Source organism: Podarcis erhardii (genome assembly GCF_964252035.2).
Source record: "Podarcis erhardii genome assembly, chromosome: 18".
NCBI lineage: Eukaryota > Metazoa > Chordata > Lepidosauria > Squamata > Lacertidae > Podarcis > Podarcis erhardii.
Window position 1 is genome coordinate 933,301 of NC_138516.1, and position 15,266 is coordinate 948,566.

The 15,266-nt window shown below is 49.9% G+C and overlaps 1 protein-coding gene across 3 annotated transcripts in view; it reads left to right on the top strand.

Annotated features, from left to right (window-relative positions):
* Positions 1-4,295: 4,295 nt before the first annotated feature.
* The window catches only part of FCHO1 (FCH and mu domain containing endocytic adaptor 1), a 48,415-nt gene continuing 37,444 nt past the window's right edge, over positions 4,296-15,266 (top strand). The window contains exons 1-3 of one of the 3 annotated variants that reach the window (XM_081846547.1): positions 4,296-4,421; positions 8,080-8,241; positions 10,045-10,118. In XM_081846547.1, coding sequence (XP_081702673.1) covers positions 10,092-10,118 — 27 coding nt within the window. In that variant the 5' untranslated portion in view covers positions 4,296-4,421; positions 8,080-8,241; positions 10,045-10,091. Of the gene's footprint in view, positions 4,422-8,079; positions 8,242-8,430; positions 8,615-10,044; positions 10,119-15,266 lie in introns of those variants that run through there. The other 2 variants (XM_081846546.1, XM_081846548.1) reach the window with 2 other exon arrangements.

Sequence of the window (15,266 nt, forward strand, 5' to 3'; positions counted from 1 at the left end):
CAGGCAGAAGGGTCCATTTCACAGGCTTGTCATCTTTAACAAATCCTCTGCACCACAAAGAAAGAGACAGGGAGGGAAGAGGAAAATGAAAACTAGAAAGCAAAAACCAGAACTCAGGCACAGGGTTTGAAACAGCTGTTCTGATAACGGCCGGTTGGCAGAGTCCAGGGGCAGGAGGTCCCTGTGTTTCCGAGGGGTTGGGCTAGATGTCCCTTGGGGGTCCCTTCCAGCTCTAGGATTCTAGCAGGTACTTTGACCCAGCCAAAGGAGGCAGCCTTGCTGCTTCCCACCTCTCTCCCACTGAGGCGGAAGTGTCCGGAGCCTGAAATCTCCCAGGCCCCAAATACCAGAAAGGCTGTCTCCTTCCCTGCAGACCTGGGAGGGGAAATCAGCAAGCCCCCCCCCCCTTTTCTCCCTGGCATTGGGAAGAGTCTTTCCAAGGCCTGCACAGTTCTTGCTAAGGCAAGGCGTTGCGCCTGGCCCTGAGTGATCAATGTGACAGCAATAATCGGAATCTCCCTCACACCGTCTCTGCCTGCGAATGGGAAACAGGTTTGGGGGCTTCCCAATATCGAAAGGTGGGGATGGAGGGCAGGTCTAATTGTCTTGGTCCTTTTCTGGAATTGACAGATCCTGCGAACCTACAGAGAGCCCAAGGGGCCCATCCAACCTTGGCGTATCAATAAATTTAATGACATAGCCTGTGGACATAAAATATACAGTGGTACCTCGCAAGACGAATGCCTCGTAGGATGAAAAACGCGCAAGATGAAAGGGTTTTTTCATTTTTTGAGTTGCTTCGCAAGACGATTTTCCCTATGGGCTTGCTTCACAAGACGAAAACGTCTTGCGAGTTTGTTTCCTTTTTCTTACAACCGTTAATACCCAGGGAATCCGCGCTCCGCAAGACGAAAAAATCGCAAGACGAAACAACTCGCAGAACGAATTAATTTCGTCTTGCGAGGCACCACTGTACAATAAAAGGATTTCATCAAAATGTTAGGCACCCATAATAAAAAAGGACAAGCCCAAGGAGTAAAAAGAGGCAAAGCTGCAATTAAAACATTTGCCTTTGAGGCGGGAGAGCGGGGGGATGCGACTGGTGTCCCTAGGGGAAAAGCCTTTCTGCAAATTTTTAGGGCCAAATGCCTCTCAGAACCTGGGAATTGAGGTAGACTGCCTTTGGACCTGGAGGTTTCACTAGAAGGGCCTGGATGTAGCTGTATCAGGCAAAATTGGGGGGTCCTGGTCCAGCATCCTGTCCTCACAGTGGCCACTCGGGTGCCGCCAAAGGGAAGCCCACAAGCCAGCCCTGAATAAAATACCAACTGTCCCCTCCTGTGGTTTCTGGCATTTGGAGGTTAGTAGCCATCAATTGCCGCCTTGCTGCCTTCCTTTTTCAGGATGCTTACAAGAAAGTCCTTCCTGCAGCCCAGTATCAACCTCTGGAACTCTCTGGGGGACAGCCACCAACTTGGCAAATTCATGGGGGGGGGGGGGCAGATGGCTGCTAGCCAGGGTGGCTCTGTTTGCGATTCTTCTAAATCCCAGTTGCTGGAAACTGGAGGAGGGCAGAGCTGCTCTTGTGTTCAAATCCTGCTTGTTGTTTTCCCATCGTGGTTAGCCACTCTGAAGACAGGATGCTGGGATGCAAAATGGACCATTGGCCTGATCCAGCAGCTCTTTGGGTGCTTGCTCTCAATTTTAGGGTCGTGGATTGGAGCCCCATGTTGGACAGAAATATTCCTGCCTTGCAGGGGGTTGGACTGGATGACCCTTGAGGTCTCTTCCATCTACAGTCCCATGATTCCTCCACCTCTTGCCAAGGGAGGGGCAGCTGCAAGTGGCATCAGATCCACCCACCACTACAAAGGGAAGATGCTCTGGACTGAGTCCATGGCTCTCCCCTCCCCATTTATGTCCTTTAATAGCTCTGTTGCTATTGGTTGCGCAGGAAGAAGGGATGGAGGGGGAAGAGAGTTTGTTGCCATGGCAACCGCCTGGGTGGAAGAGATGCTGTTTCAAAGCATCCCCAGGCTGGACCACCAGGGACTCACCTCACCTGCCACACCTGTGCAGACATCTTTTGCCACCTTCCTTACTGACAAAGGGTTCCCTGTCTGTGCAGGCCGGCTTAAGCAAAGGAAGGGGGAGCTTCTTGAGCTCATTGATAGGGGCTTCCTCGGGAGTAATGGATCAGGTTCAGAAGCAATGCTTTGGGGAGGTGTGTGTCTGTGTGTTTGGTTCCAGACTGACTAGCTTTAAAAGTCAGAGGTAGCCCTTTGGAGATGTAAAAACCCCCAATAGAATTTCTGGGCAGCCCATTCTGACTGGAAGCTGCACTCAAGAAGACCAGGTTGGCGAAGGTGGATCTAACCCATTAATCGGTGGAGCCTTCAGGTTGCCCCATTTAATTCTGCATTGCCTCGATCTCAATGACTGTGTCATCTTTACAAACAACCTGGGCAAAGGAATCGAGGGGATGCTCACTGAATCTGCAGACAGCTCCAAACGGGGAGGGGGAGTGAATGCCGCAAAAAACAGAATCAAAATGATTGGAGACTTGGGCTCAAACTAACAAAACAAATTTTCAAAGGGACAAATGTCAGGTTTGGCACTTGGGCTGGAAGAACCAGATGCATAAATGTAGGAAGGGGGACAGCTGGTTTGCCAGTAGTACATGGGGAAAGGATCTAGAGGACTTGGTGAACCACAAGCCGAACATGAGTTAACAGTGTGATGCAGCAGCAAAAAGAGAGCTACACTATTCTAGATTGCATCAAGAGAAGTCATAGTGCCGCTCTCTTCTGCCTTGGTCAGGTCACACCTGGAATACTGTGTCCAGTTCTGGGCACCACAATTTAAGGAGGAGATTGCCAAACAAACATACTGGAATGTGAGCAGAGGATGCTGGCAAAGCCTGATGAGGAGCAGTTGAGGGAGTTGGGTATGTTGAGCTCAGGGGCTGCCACATGGAAGAGGGAACAAGCTTGTTTTCTGCTGCTCTGGAGGGCAGGACTTGAACCCCTGGCTTCAAGTTACAAGAAAAGAGATTCTGACTCCACATCAGGAAGAACTTTCTGACAGTAAGAGCTGTTCAAGAGCGGAACGGTGGTGGACTCTCCTTCCTTGGAGATCTTTGAGCACAGGTTGGAAGGCCATCTGTCAGGGATGCGTTAGCTGAGATTCCTCCCTTGCAGGGGGTCTGGATGGCCCTTGGGGGCCCTTCCAATTTTGCAATTCTACAATTCTATTCTGTGATCTAACCCAGGGCTCTGCACTGCATCACTGTTGACCATCACAGGCATTCATTGTCTTAGCAGAACAAGTTCTAGTTTCACACAGGAGATGACCAACCGCCTTCCTCAGCCAAGCAAGTTCTTCGTTTTGTGGGTTGGTTTCTTTTTTTAATTGCACCTGCTGTTTTTCTGAGCTTCCTCCTTCTGGCCTGCTTTTTGCAACTTGGGCTTTTTCCGTCTTCTGAGGCCTGCAGTGCTGAGTTGAGCCTTGCAAGGACGCAGGATGCCACCTGGATCAACACAAATCAAACCTTTGATTTTGGGGATGCAGCTCCGGAAGTGAGGCTCAGTCCTGCCTTAGGCCAAGTTGGGGGGGGGGTGCGTTTGCATGTCGGATTGAAGTGTAAGCCACACAGGCTGTTATGCCACTGGTGTGGATGGAGAGATCCATCATAGGGCTGCTGTGAGCCTGGATAGCTCAGTTGGGTGGAGCCTGGTGCTGACAATACCAAAGTCGCAGATTCGATCCCCACATGGGACAGCTGCATATTCCTGCTTGCAGGGGGTTGGACTGGATGACCCTTGGGGGCCCCTTTCAACTGTACAATTCTGTGATTTCTTGGTGGTTCCTGGGGGGCCAGAAATGGGGTGGCTCCTCCTCTCTCGCACATAGGTCAGGTTCAATAGCTGAGATTCCTGCCTTGCGGGGGAGGGGGTGGCTAGATGACTCTCAGGGTTCCTCCCAAACCTACAATTCTATGATTCTAAGCCCCCCCCCCCTATTTTGTAGTTCTTGGGGAGGGGTTTTTATATTGTTGGCTTTGTGCAGTTGGACAGAGATGCATTTTTGCCTCTCTCCCTACGCTGCCCCCCCATCCCCAAAACGACAGTTTACAAGCAGGTGAAAAGGATGCGGCCTCTTTAAATATGCAAATGAGCTTCCCGGGTGGGCTGGGACGGGGGGGCGAGGCTAGCCCAGAAGCCGCGTTTGCTGGCGGGCGGGGCAGCCAATCAGGAGCCAGCCTCCTTTCCTCCTCGGGGCCCCGCCCCTTTCCTCCTCCTCCCTGCAGCGCGGGGGGGGGGCAGCCTTTTCTCCTCCCCCTTCTCCCCTCCCCCCTCTTTTTTGCAAAAACGAAAGAGGGGAGCGGAGCAGGTGCCGGGGATGCCGAGGGGCGGAAACAGGTCAGTGCATTTGCCCCCCCCGCCCTGGTATTATTATCACCCACCTTTTGCACACCCATGCAGGGTTTTTTTTTGGGGGGGGGGGACCTGCAGCGTTGCAAGAAAACTGCCCATGCAAGAATTTCAAAGATCGGGGGTGGATCCGGCCACCCCCCGCAAGACCCCTGTTTGCAATATTTAATTCGGGTGGGGGAGATAAAGAAAAACCCTAATTAGCTGTATCAAGAGGCGGACGCTGTGGGTTAATTTTTAGGGGGTGGGGGAAGCTGCTTCCAAATTTCTTGGTTCTGATCCAGCACACACAGCGCAAAAAAATTAGAATCCCACCGTGGGAGAAAAACAATTACGGTAATATATATTTTCCATTGCATGTTTGCAGGGCATTGCATGAACCTGCCTGATGCGTTGTTGTGGCTTGGACGAAGGTGTTGTTGTTCATGAGAATGGAGAAGGAAGCTTAATAATAATAATAATAATAATAATAATAATAATAATAATAATAATAATAATAATAATAATATTTTGGAAGGTGTATTTCCTGAGAAAAGTGTGTGTGTGTGCAAATTATATATATGTGTGTGCATGCAAAAAATGTCTGTGGATGCTGTCTATGGCCAAGCCATGTCTGGCTGCGTAGCTAAACGGAGACAGGTTGAGATCCTGCAAAAATAAGGCAGTGATGGAGGGCCAACTGCACCTGAGAAAGGGGTGTGTGGAGGGCGTAGTTCAGGCTGGCTCAGGATCCCATTTGCAAAGGCCTGAAATGGTCACGATGCTGTTGCTCTGGCTTTGGACCTGTGCCAACTCGTCTGCCTTTCTCCATTGCACGAGACGCGCAGCACCGGTCAGGATTGGCTCCTCATCCTGCGCACCTTTTGGCCCTTGGCAAATGCCAAAACTGGTGTCAGAAGGACGGAGGTGGGGATGCTTTTCCTGCCAGGCGGCCAAGCACCAGTTGCTCCTTTCTGGGGAACAAAATGGGGGAAATAATAATAATAATAATAATAATAATAATAATAATAATAATAATAATAATGTTTCCCCAGCCACTTCTGGGCGGCTTCCTGCAAAATACAAAAATATCCATAAAATATCAAACCTTAAAATGAGCGCAGGTGCATCCTCAAACCTCTTTTCCTTCCCTGCTCCTTACCTGGACAGGTAATTTTTGCAGAAACCTCTCCCAGGCCAGATTTGCTGCAAGGAAGAAACCTTTGTCTTCCTTATCTCTCTGCCACCTGGATGGAATATATTTCTGCAGATATATATCTTCTGTGTGTGTGAACAGGTGGCTTTTTTCGGGCGAGGGGGGGGGAGAGGCAGGACACCTGTCCCCCCAGGTGCGCAATGTTTGCTAGGCCCTGTCTGCAGTGCGGGGGTAAAAGGCCTGGTCTTGCCTCTGCAGAAACACAGGCTGGAGTAAATATACATATATATCTTTAAACTGTGCCAACATCTATTCTTTTATTGGTAAGGATTTTCTTATATTGCTTTATAAAGCTGTTGTAATCGTAGGTGAATACTGAACTGAAAACTGTAAAACTGGCGTGCAGAATAAGTCCAACTGCACTTCGGTTAAAACAACCAATTCCTTTTTATTAGTGTTATCCAATGTAATAAAGGAATGCAAAATCATATAGAAAGTGCCGGGGGGGGGGGGTCCTAGTCCTCATAGAAATCTCAAATTATGCCTAATTTTCTCCGTGAGTGACAGCAACCAAGTGCTCAGTGTAAGATGTTGGGCTTGTTTCCCCCTGAGTTGCAATTACTATTTGAGCTGTCGAGATCGAAGATGAGACCAATTATTTTGACAATTGGTATCGTTAAAAAACAATCTGTTAATTCTGGGCAACAAACGATAGTTTCTCAGATAAGGGTATCATTCCTGCGGAAATTGAACCCCCGAAATTTCGCACCAACTTACATTCCCACCACAAGTGACATAGGATTGCAGAGTTGGAAGGGACCCTGAGGGTCATCCAGCCCAACCCCCGGCAATGCAGGAATCACAGCAAAATTGAGGGACTTTGTGGTGCCAGTACTTATCTTGGGATTCACTCCCTTTGGGGTGACGGTCACTGGAGCATTGGGGGGGCTGCTTGTTTTATGACTTTGCTTTAAACGGATCTGTATCCTGAGGATCTGATGGAACAGATCTTGTTCATTTCCATGGCAACGCCTCCCCTTGAGATAGTGAAATAAAACTGCATATTAAAATACAGTTTTGGAAGATGCCATCAACCCAGATTGGGAACTGGATCAGACCCTCACTCCTATGCGGAGGCTGAGGGGTGGGATCAGGCCCAGGGGGAGCCCCATCACGTCAGCCTCACAGTGGCCAAATACCCCACTAACCCTAGGGATTCAGATAGACTGCCTCTGGGCCTGGAAGTTCCATAATAAGAGCCAGGCTGCTGGATCAGACCCAAAGGAGACCCACGTAGCTCAGCCTCATAGTGGCGAAATGCCCCATGTGACCTGGGAAGGCATATAGACTGCCTCTGGGCCTGGAGGCTCCATGAGGACATCATAAGAGCTGGACTGATGGATTAGACCCAAAGGGGGCCTGTCTAGCCCAGCACCCTGTTCTCACAGCGGCCGACTAGATGGGCCCTGGGTCCCTTCCAACTCTATGACTCTATGAAACCCGCATGCAGGATCCGAGCACAGGAGCCACTCTTCCCTCTTGTGGTTTCCAGCAAATGGCATCAACAAACACCCTTCCTCCCTTCCTTCCTTCCTTCCTCCCTCCCTTCCTTCCTTCCTTCCTTCCTTCCTTCCTTCCTTCTTCCTCTGGCCCCTGCAGGTTTGCCTCTCTGTCCGGCTTGGACATGTCAATAAGGCCAAGTGAGTCGCCTGGGGCGATTCCTTCTCCTTGCGCAAGGCAGGCGATCTCTGCGACCGGCCTGGGGTCTCATAAGAAAGAGCCTGCTGGATCGGACCCCAAGGGGGCCCACCTAGCCCAGCCTGGTGCTCATATGCTGCTAAGAACCTAGGAATCCAGATAGACTGCTTGTGGACCTGGAAGATCCACGAGAAGAGCCAGATAGTGGGATCAGAGCCAAAGGGGGCGCAGCCGAGGGAGAAGAGGATTCTGGACTGGATAGTCCCCCTTCGGCCTGATCCCAGCAGTCGGGCTCCTGGCTTGGAGAGGGTTGGGCTAGATGACGCTTGGGTGTCCCTTCCAGTTCTGTGCTTTGGAAGAACTTCCTGGCAGAAAAATCTGCCTCCTTTCTTGGAGGTTTTTCAGCAGAGGTTGGGGGAGGCCATCTGTCAGGGATTCTTCAGCTGAAATTCCTGCATTGCAGCGGGTTGGACTGGATGACCCCTAGGGTTCCCTTCCAACTCTTACCATCCTTCAATTCCAAAATTAAATTGCCCTAACCCATGCAACCTGCCCCCCCCCATTGCAGGATGTGCATTTATTTACTTTTTAAAATTAAATCTCTGGACGCCCTCCGGGGAGATCCCTTTCCTGCTTATTGGAGGGTCTGGCGGCTGATATTTGTTGCAAAAAAGGCAATTAACAAGAAGCCGTTAAAACACAGAAATTAGCAGCGTTTGCAAGGGAGGTTGTGGAGCGTGGCTACAGCGGAACCACAAGGATTTTCAACACTCCCTTATCTCCACTTCTGTTTCTCTGCTTTGGGTGTTGCAGAAATACAGAAGCAAAACTGGAACTGGGTTCGAATCACCTGCTTTCCGCTCTCCCTTTATTTGCTTGTGTTCCGCACCCCCGGGTGCTTTCCCGCGAGATCCTTTGTGTGCAGGAACTGAGAATATGAGCCTTCGGAGAGGGCAGACTTCCCTCCGACAAAGGGTGAGTGGCAGGGCGGTTTTCTCTGCAAAATGCTCACTCCTGGGCCGACTTTGCAGGAGGTTGACAGTACTGGGGAGGGGAGATGAGTGGTTAGAGCAGGATGCCTGGGTCCTCTCTCTTTTAGCACGAGAGGAGGGGTGGTTTGCAAATGTCAGCTGTTTAAAATCTAGGGTGGGTCCTGGGTTCAGGTTCCAGCACCAGCTTCAAACCTCAGTTTGCTTAAGGGCAGCAACAAACGCGGCCATTTTCTCTTGCAATTCTTCCGTTTCCTGTGCTTTCTTTTCTGTTTCCATCCGGCGCTGGAGGGTGAAACTGCCTTTGCAGGATGTCTGCATTTCAGGGAGGGGAGAAGTTGTGCTCTCTCCGAAGGGGGGTAAGGAAGGCCAGGCGCCTGGGCTCCCGAGAGAGCCACCCCCCTGTTGCAGTTCGGGAGTCAGATCTAGGAGAGACCAGGGTTCGAATCCCCCCTGCTCGCCCCACTGGGCCTACCTTGTAGGGTTGTTGTAGGACCCAATGAGGAGAGGGAGCAGAACCCCCCCCCCAGAGAAATGCCATCAATAGATCAGTTAAGGAAAGGGCTTTTCATAGGGCTGTGGCATTTTTAATATCTCAATTTTTAAAAAATTGTGGGGTGTTTTTTTTTAGTATTGTTTTAATTCTCTCACATTTCATTTCATTTTCCTATGCTGCTTTTCATTTGCATGGATCACAAACTGCAAACAATAACGGAACAGAACATTACTTTTAAATGGTGATCTTTCATATTTTTTTGGTGTCTTATTTATATTTAATTTAATTTGTCATAAGCCGCCCTGAGAACCAGCCTGGGGGAAAGGGCAGAATAGAAATTAATATAATGTAATGTAATGTAATGTAATGTAATGTAATGTAATGTAATGTAATGTAATGTAATATAGAATCAAAGAGTTGGAAGGGTCCCCAAGGGTCATCTAGTCCAACCCACCTCAGCATGCAGAGAATGTGGAGCAACATCCCCCCCCACCTGCCCCCTGGTTGGGGAACTTCCGCCTAGCTTGCACAAGAGATCTTCGCACGCTCCCTGGTAAAAGAGGATTGGGTGGTGCTGATAATGCCAAGGTTGCAGGTTCGATTCCTGTAAGGGACAGCTGCCTATTCCTGCCTTGCAGGGGGTTGGGCTGGATGACCCTCAGGGTCCCTTCCAACTCTACGATTTGATGGGACAAATCCCTGGAGCCAGAGAAGGCTATGGCTGGCTGTCAGCCACAGCAGCTCTGTTCTGCTTCCACCGTTTCTTCCTTGCTGGAAACCACAGGAAGGGAGAGTTGCTCTTGTGTTCGAATCCTGCTTGCTCAGTTTCCCTTTGCGGCACCTGGCTGGCCACAGTGAGGACAGGGGGTGGGCTTCGTGGCCTGATTCAGCAGCCTCGCTCCTTGTGGGGCCTCCGGGCCCAGAGCAGTCTATCTGGGCCCCCAGGTTCCTTGGGGTATTTGGCTGCTGTGAGGTCCAGACGCTGAGCTTGAAGGGTCTGATACATCCTCCAGGCTCTCCTTAGCTTCTTGTGGAGCCTCCAGGCCCAGACCTCGCTGAGGACTAGGGGCTTGTCTCTGGCGCTCAAGGCGAGGCAGAGCTGGGGAAGGCGAGGGAGGCAGCTGCCGGGGGGGTTGTCGTGCCCTGAGCCTTCCTCGCACGTCTTCCTCCTGATTCCAGCCTTCGTCAGCCTGAGGTTGCTTCGGACCATCACTCCCACCATCCCCAGTTTGTCCCAGTGCTCTCTGTGTGTGTCATTTTGCCTGGTTACTTCCAATCTCTTTTGCATTCTAGGTTTCCAAGAGCTGAGACGAAGGAGGCTTCCATCCTGGGCTGGCAGCATGTCTTATTTCGCGGAGCATTTCTGGGTAAGAAAATCTCCTTGATGTGCATGGAAAACTCATTTTGCCAACTCTCTCCTGATCTGTTTACACTGGTGCCTTTTCCCCAGGCGGTTTCTCTTTCTGTCTCTATCTGCAATTAATGACGCCTTCCCAGGATAAATGTGTCGTGCAAATAAGTCATATTTTTTATTTGCAAACCGGGGCAACCAAAGGGAGGCGAATGAGCTGGTTGTAGGAGGAGCAGCAGCAGCAGAATAGCGAGCTGCAAAAATGAAGAAAATGAGCAACATGCGTCTGAGTCACGGCTTAGAGCAGAGGGAGGAACCCTGAAGGTTTTTGGTGTACAGGGAGGTTGAGGCACACTTCTGTGTCTGGGGATATTTTCTCGGGGGAAATGTCATATACAACCCCTGGATGTGGGGGGTGTTTGGGGGGGTGGCACTTGTGGGGGGACGCCGCATCCTGCTCCTTCTGGGGAGCTTCTCCTTACGTTTCTTGGGATTCTTAAATAGAGCCTCCATGGACAGAGTCAGTCTACCTTAGATGGGCAAATGAGAATGGGAGGGGGAGACAGCTCTGACATTTTGTTTGCCACTGAGAGAAAGCAGCCATGGCACAGAGACTGGCCCCATTGCCATCCAATGAACAACAACAACAACAAAATATTATTTATACCCTGCCCATCTGGCTGAGTTTCCCCAGCCACTCTGGGCGGCTCCCAAATCGAGTGTTAAAAATAATACAGCATTAAATATTTAAAACTTCCCTAAACAGGGCTGCCTTAAGATGTCTTCTGAATGTCAGGTAGTTGTTTATCGCTTTGACATCTGTTGGGAGGGCATTCCACAGGGCAGGCGCCACCACCGAGAAGGCCTTCTGCCTGGTTCCCTGTAACTTGGCTTCTCGCAATGAGGGAACTGCCAGAAGGCCCTCGGAGCTGGACCTCAGTGTCCGGGCAGAACAATGCGGGTGGAGATGCTCCTTCAGGTATACAGGACCGAGGCCGTTTAGGGCTTTCAAGGTCAGCACCAACACTTTGAATTGTGCTCAGAAACGTACTGGGAGCCAATGCAGATCTCTCAGGACCGGTGTTATATGGTCCTGGCGGCCACTCCAAGTCACCAGTCTAGCTGCCGCATTCTGAATTAATTGCACTTTCTGGGTCACCTTCAAAGGTGGCCCCATGTAGAGCGCATTGCAGTAGTCCAAGCGGGAGATAAGTAGAGCATGCACCACTCTGGCGAGACAGTCCACGGGCAGGGAGGGTCTCAGTCTGCATACCAGGTGGAGCTGATAAACAGCTGCCCTGGACACAGATTGGACCTGTGCCTCCATGGACAGCTGTGAGTCCAGAATGACTCCCAGGCTGCACACCTGGTCCTTCAGGGGCACAGTTACCCTATTCAGGACCAGGGAATCCTCCACACCTGCCCGCCTCCTGTCCCCCCAAAACAGTACTTCTGTCTTGTCAGGATTCAACCTCAATCTGTTAGCCGCCATCCAACCTCCAACCGCCTCCAGACACTCACACCGGACCTTCACCGCCTTCACTGGTTCTGATTTGAAAGAGAGGTAGAGCTGGGTAGCATTTGCATATTGTTGGATACCCAGTCCAAACCCCCTGATGATCTCTCCCAGCGGCTTCATATAGATGTTAAAAAGCATGGGGGAGAGGATGGAACCCTGAGGCACCCCACAAGTGAGAGCCCAGGGGTCTGAACACTCATCCCCCACCACCACTTTCTGAACACGGCCCAGGAGGAAGGAGTGGAACCACTGTATGACAGTGCCCCCAGCTCCCAGCCCCTCTAGACGGTCCAGAAGGATGTTATGGTCGATAGTGTCAAAGGCAGCTGAGAGATCCATCAGAACTAGGAAACAGCTCTCACCTTTGTCCCTAGCCCACCGGAGATCATCAACCAGTGCGACCAAGGCAGTTTCAGTCCCATGATGAGGCCTGAATCCCGACTGGAAGGGATCCAAATGGTTCACATCCTCCAGGCGTGCTTGGAGTTGTTCAGCAACCACCCGCTCAATCACCCTGCCCAAGAATGGAAGATTTGAGACTGGGCGATAGTTGGCCATACTGGCCGGGTCTAAAGATGTTTTTTTAAGAAGCTGTTTAATGACCGCCTCTTTCAGCGGGTCCGGGAAGGCTCCCTAGCAGAGGGAAGCATTCACCACCCCGCAGAGCCCATCGCCCAGCCCTTCCTGCTCACTTTTATTAGCCAGGACTGGCAAGGATCAAGGAGACAAGTGGTTGGTTTCACTCGTCCAAGCAGCCTGTCCACATCCTCGGGGGTAACAGATTGGAATTGATCCCACACAACTTGACTAGACAGGACTCTAGCACTCTCCTGCCCTGCCCTGCTCCCATGGTGGAGTCTACCTCCTTCCGAATCTGAGTGACTTTATCTGCAAAAAACTTTGCACAAGCATTGCAGGAGATCTTGGGGTCCCTACCAGGCCCCGGTGGTACAGGTGGTTCTGGTAGATTGCGAACCACCTGAAAGAGTCTCCTGCTGCTGTTTTCTGCAGATGCAATAAGGCAGTGAAGAAGGTCCTCTTCGCCATCGCCATTGCCACTTGGTAGGCTCGACGTTGAGCTCTAGTCCATGCCTGGTCTGATTCAGAATGTGTTTTCCGCCACTGGCGCTCTAGCTGTCTCAATGATTGTTTCATCGCCCTCAGCTCCGGGGAAAACCATGGGGCTGTCCGGGCTCCATGCAATCGGAGAGGGCGCTTCGGAGCCAGGCAGTCAATAGCCCTGGTTAATTCCGCATTCCTATGGGCCACCAGGCCATCAACATGGGATAAAACATCCCCTACCACTCTCTGGAAGCCAATTGGATCCGTTAAGCAGTGGGGGCGGACCATCCGAATTGGTCCCACCTCCCTGCAGGGGGGAAGGGTCGCGGAGAAGTCCAGTTGCACCAGGAAGTGATCTGACCATGGCTAAACATTGTCCCACCCCAAACATAAATAAAATAATAAAATAATATAATATTTAAAAACAACAACAACAACCATTCGAGGTGCAGCAGATTAAGAACACTTAAAACATTTGAAACCATTTTTGCCACTTGCTGCTGAGAGTATGTGTGTGTGTAGGACCCTCTCCTTGGGCCTGATGGGGGAGCGATCTTCCCAAAGACTCACAGGAGCAGCAAGAGGGGCAGTGGAGGATGACCCAGGGTCTGGAAACCAAGCCAGATGAGGAACGGTTGAAGGTGCTGGGGATGTTCAGCCTGGAAAAGAGGAGAGTAAGAGCTGTTTGACAGACTTCCGGTCGGCGCCAGCGTTTGATGGCGGTCCTAGCCTCGAGCTCCGAGGCAGGACTGCTCCGTAAGTTCGGGTCTTACCCGCTACGGCAAGCGGGGGACCCCTAAAATCACAGGCGCTGAAGCCTGTGAGCAAGGAGATTCGGTGGGCACCTTTGCGCCCCCCCGGCATCGTGAAAGAGCCTTTTTAAAGGCTCCGGAGCGGCATCGGGGTGAGCGCGGTGCTGAGGATCGCTACCCAGCTTACGGAGTGAAGCCGCGTCGCCATTAACGGAGAGCGCCGATTCCTTTCTGAAACTAAAGATTGGCAACAACAATACCCGTGAGTAAGAACGCAAAATTAAAAACGGGACTTAAAAATCTAGAAGATTTGGCTGAAAACGGGAAGGCAAAAATTAAGGAAGTCAGCCTCCCGGATCTGCATGATTAACGGAGCAATGAAAGACTGAGCTGTGATTAAACGGACTTTCCTCTTAACTCTTATTAAACCAGACATCGAAAGGATCTCCCCCCTGTAGTGCAGGAGAAGGGGGGGAGGAAACAGAATTAATTTAACCTGCAAAAGAAAGGGATAAGGAATAAAAAACCTCTGCTGCTGACACTTCTGGTCAGGCTGCCGGAGCAGCGATCGCCTGAAAAAAGGAACTGTCAAGTGAGCTGTCAAAGGACAGCGGCTACAAAATAAGACTTATTTTGAAACATACTCGGGACTTTGGTGGATTACAATTTTAACAGTAAAGTGCTACAAACTAAAGACTTTTAATGGGACTTTTGCCTTTGGACTTTCTGTTTCTTTGTTCTGGGTGCCTTTGGATGGTTACAATTTCCTCCTCTAGAGGGCTTTAGCTACATTACGGAGTATCCAGTGGGATTTTCCACTTGCAACTTTCCTGTGTGAATGACCTTGAGTTATGAGCAACCCGCCAGAAGAGATTTCAACAAGAAGTAAAACAAAGCAGGCTCAAAAACAAGCTCAAAAAAGAGGCTCCTTATCAGGAGCAGCAGCTGCACAAGAAAAAATAACAGCAGCATCAATGGAGTCAATGACACAGGCCCTGCTTAAAATAAATCAGTCATTAGAAGTACTTACTAAGCAATCTGCAGAACTCACTAAACAGTCTACAGAGAATTCAAAGAAATTGACGGAGTTGACAACAAGACTAGACCTGAATACAACAACAATTTCATCTAATACAGATTCTATAAACCGTTTGGTTCAAGAATCTACGGAAACAAGGAAAATAGCTGAGAGTGCTAGGTCCACTGCTGAAGAAACCAAAGGAAAGTTTGCGCCTATTGTAAAAAAAGTACACGAACATGATTCAGCATTAGCCCTATTAGAACTGGAAAGGAAAAGTAAGAATCTGAAATTAAGACTGGTTCCAGAAGAGGAAGAGGACAAGCTCGGGGAATTCCTTACAGACAAATTTCAAGACTTCTGGAATGATGAGCTAGATGGAGAGGAAGATGAATTTATGATAACCTCAGCCTTTCGGATTGGCAGGAAGCAAGGGAAGAAGCCAAGAGATTGTTTAATTACCTTAGGATCAAAGGAACAAAGAGACAAAATATTGAACCTACATTTCCAGAAGGCCTTGGTCATTAAAAATTCTCAGATTCAAATCTTCAAGGATATTCCTAAATACTTTTTGGAGGTTAGATCTCAATTTAAAGAACTAGTTGATCTACTTAAGAAGAATAACATCCCATTCAGGTGGGAATTTCCACAAGGGCTGTCCTTTAGCTACAAAGGGAAGAAAATTAAAATAAAAACAAACCAGGATAAAGAGATCTTTTTGGAAAGAAATCAAGAGGATCTTCAGAAAGGAACTGTCAGCGAGGAGGAAGTACCGGACATCTCAAATCTATCATTTGGACTGAACCGAGCACC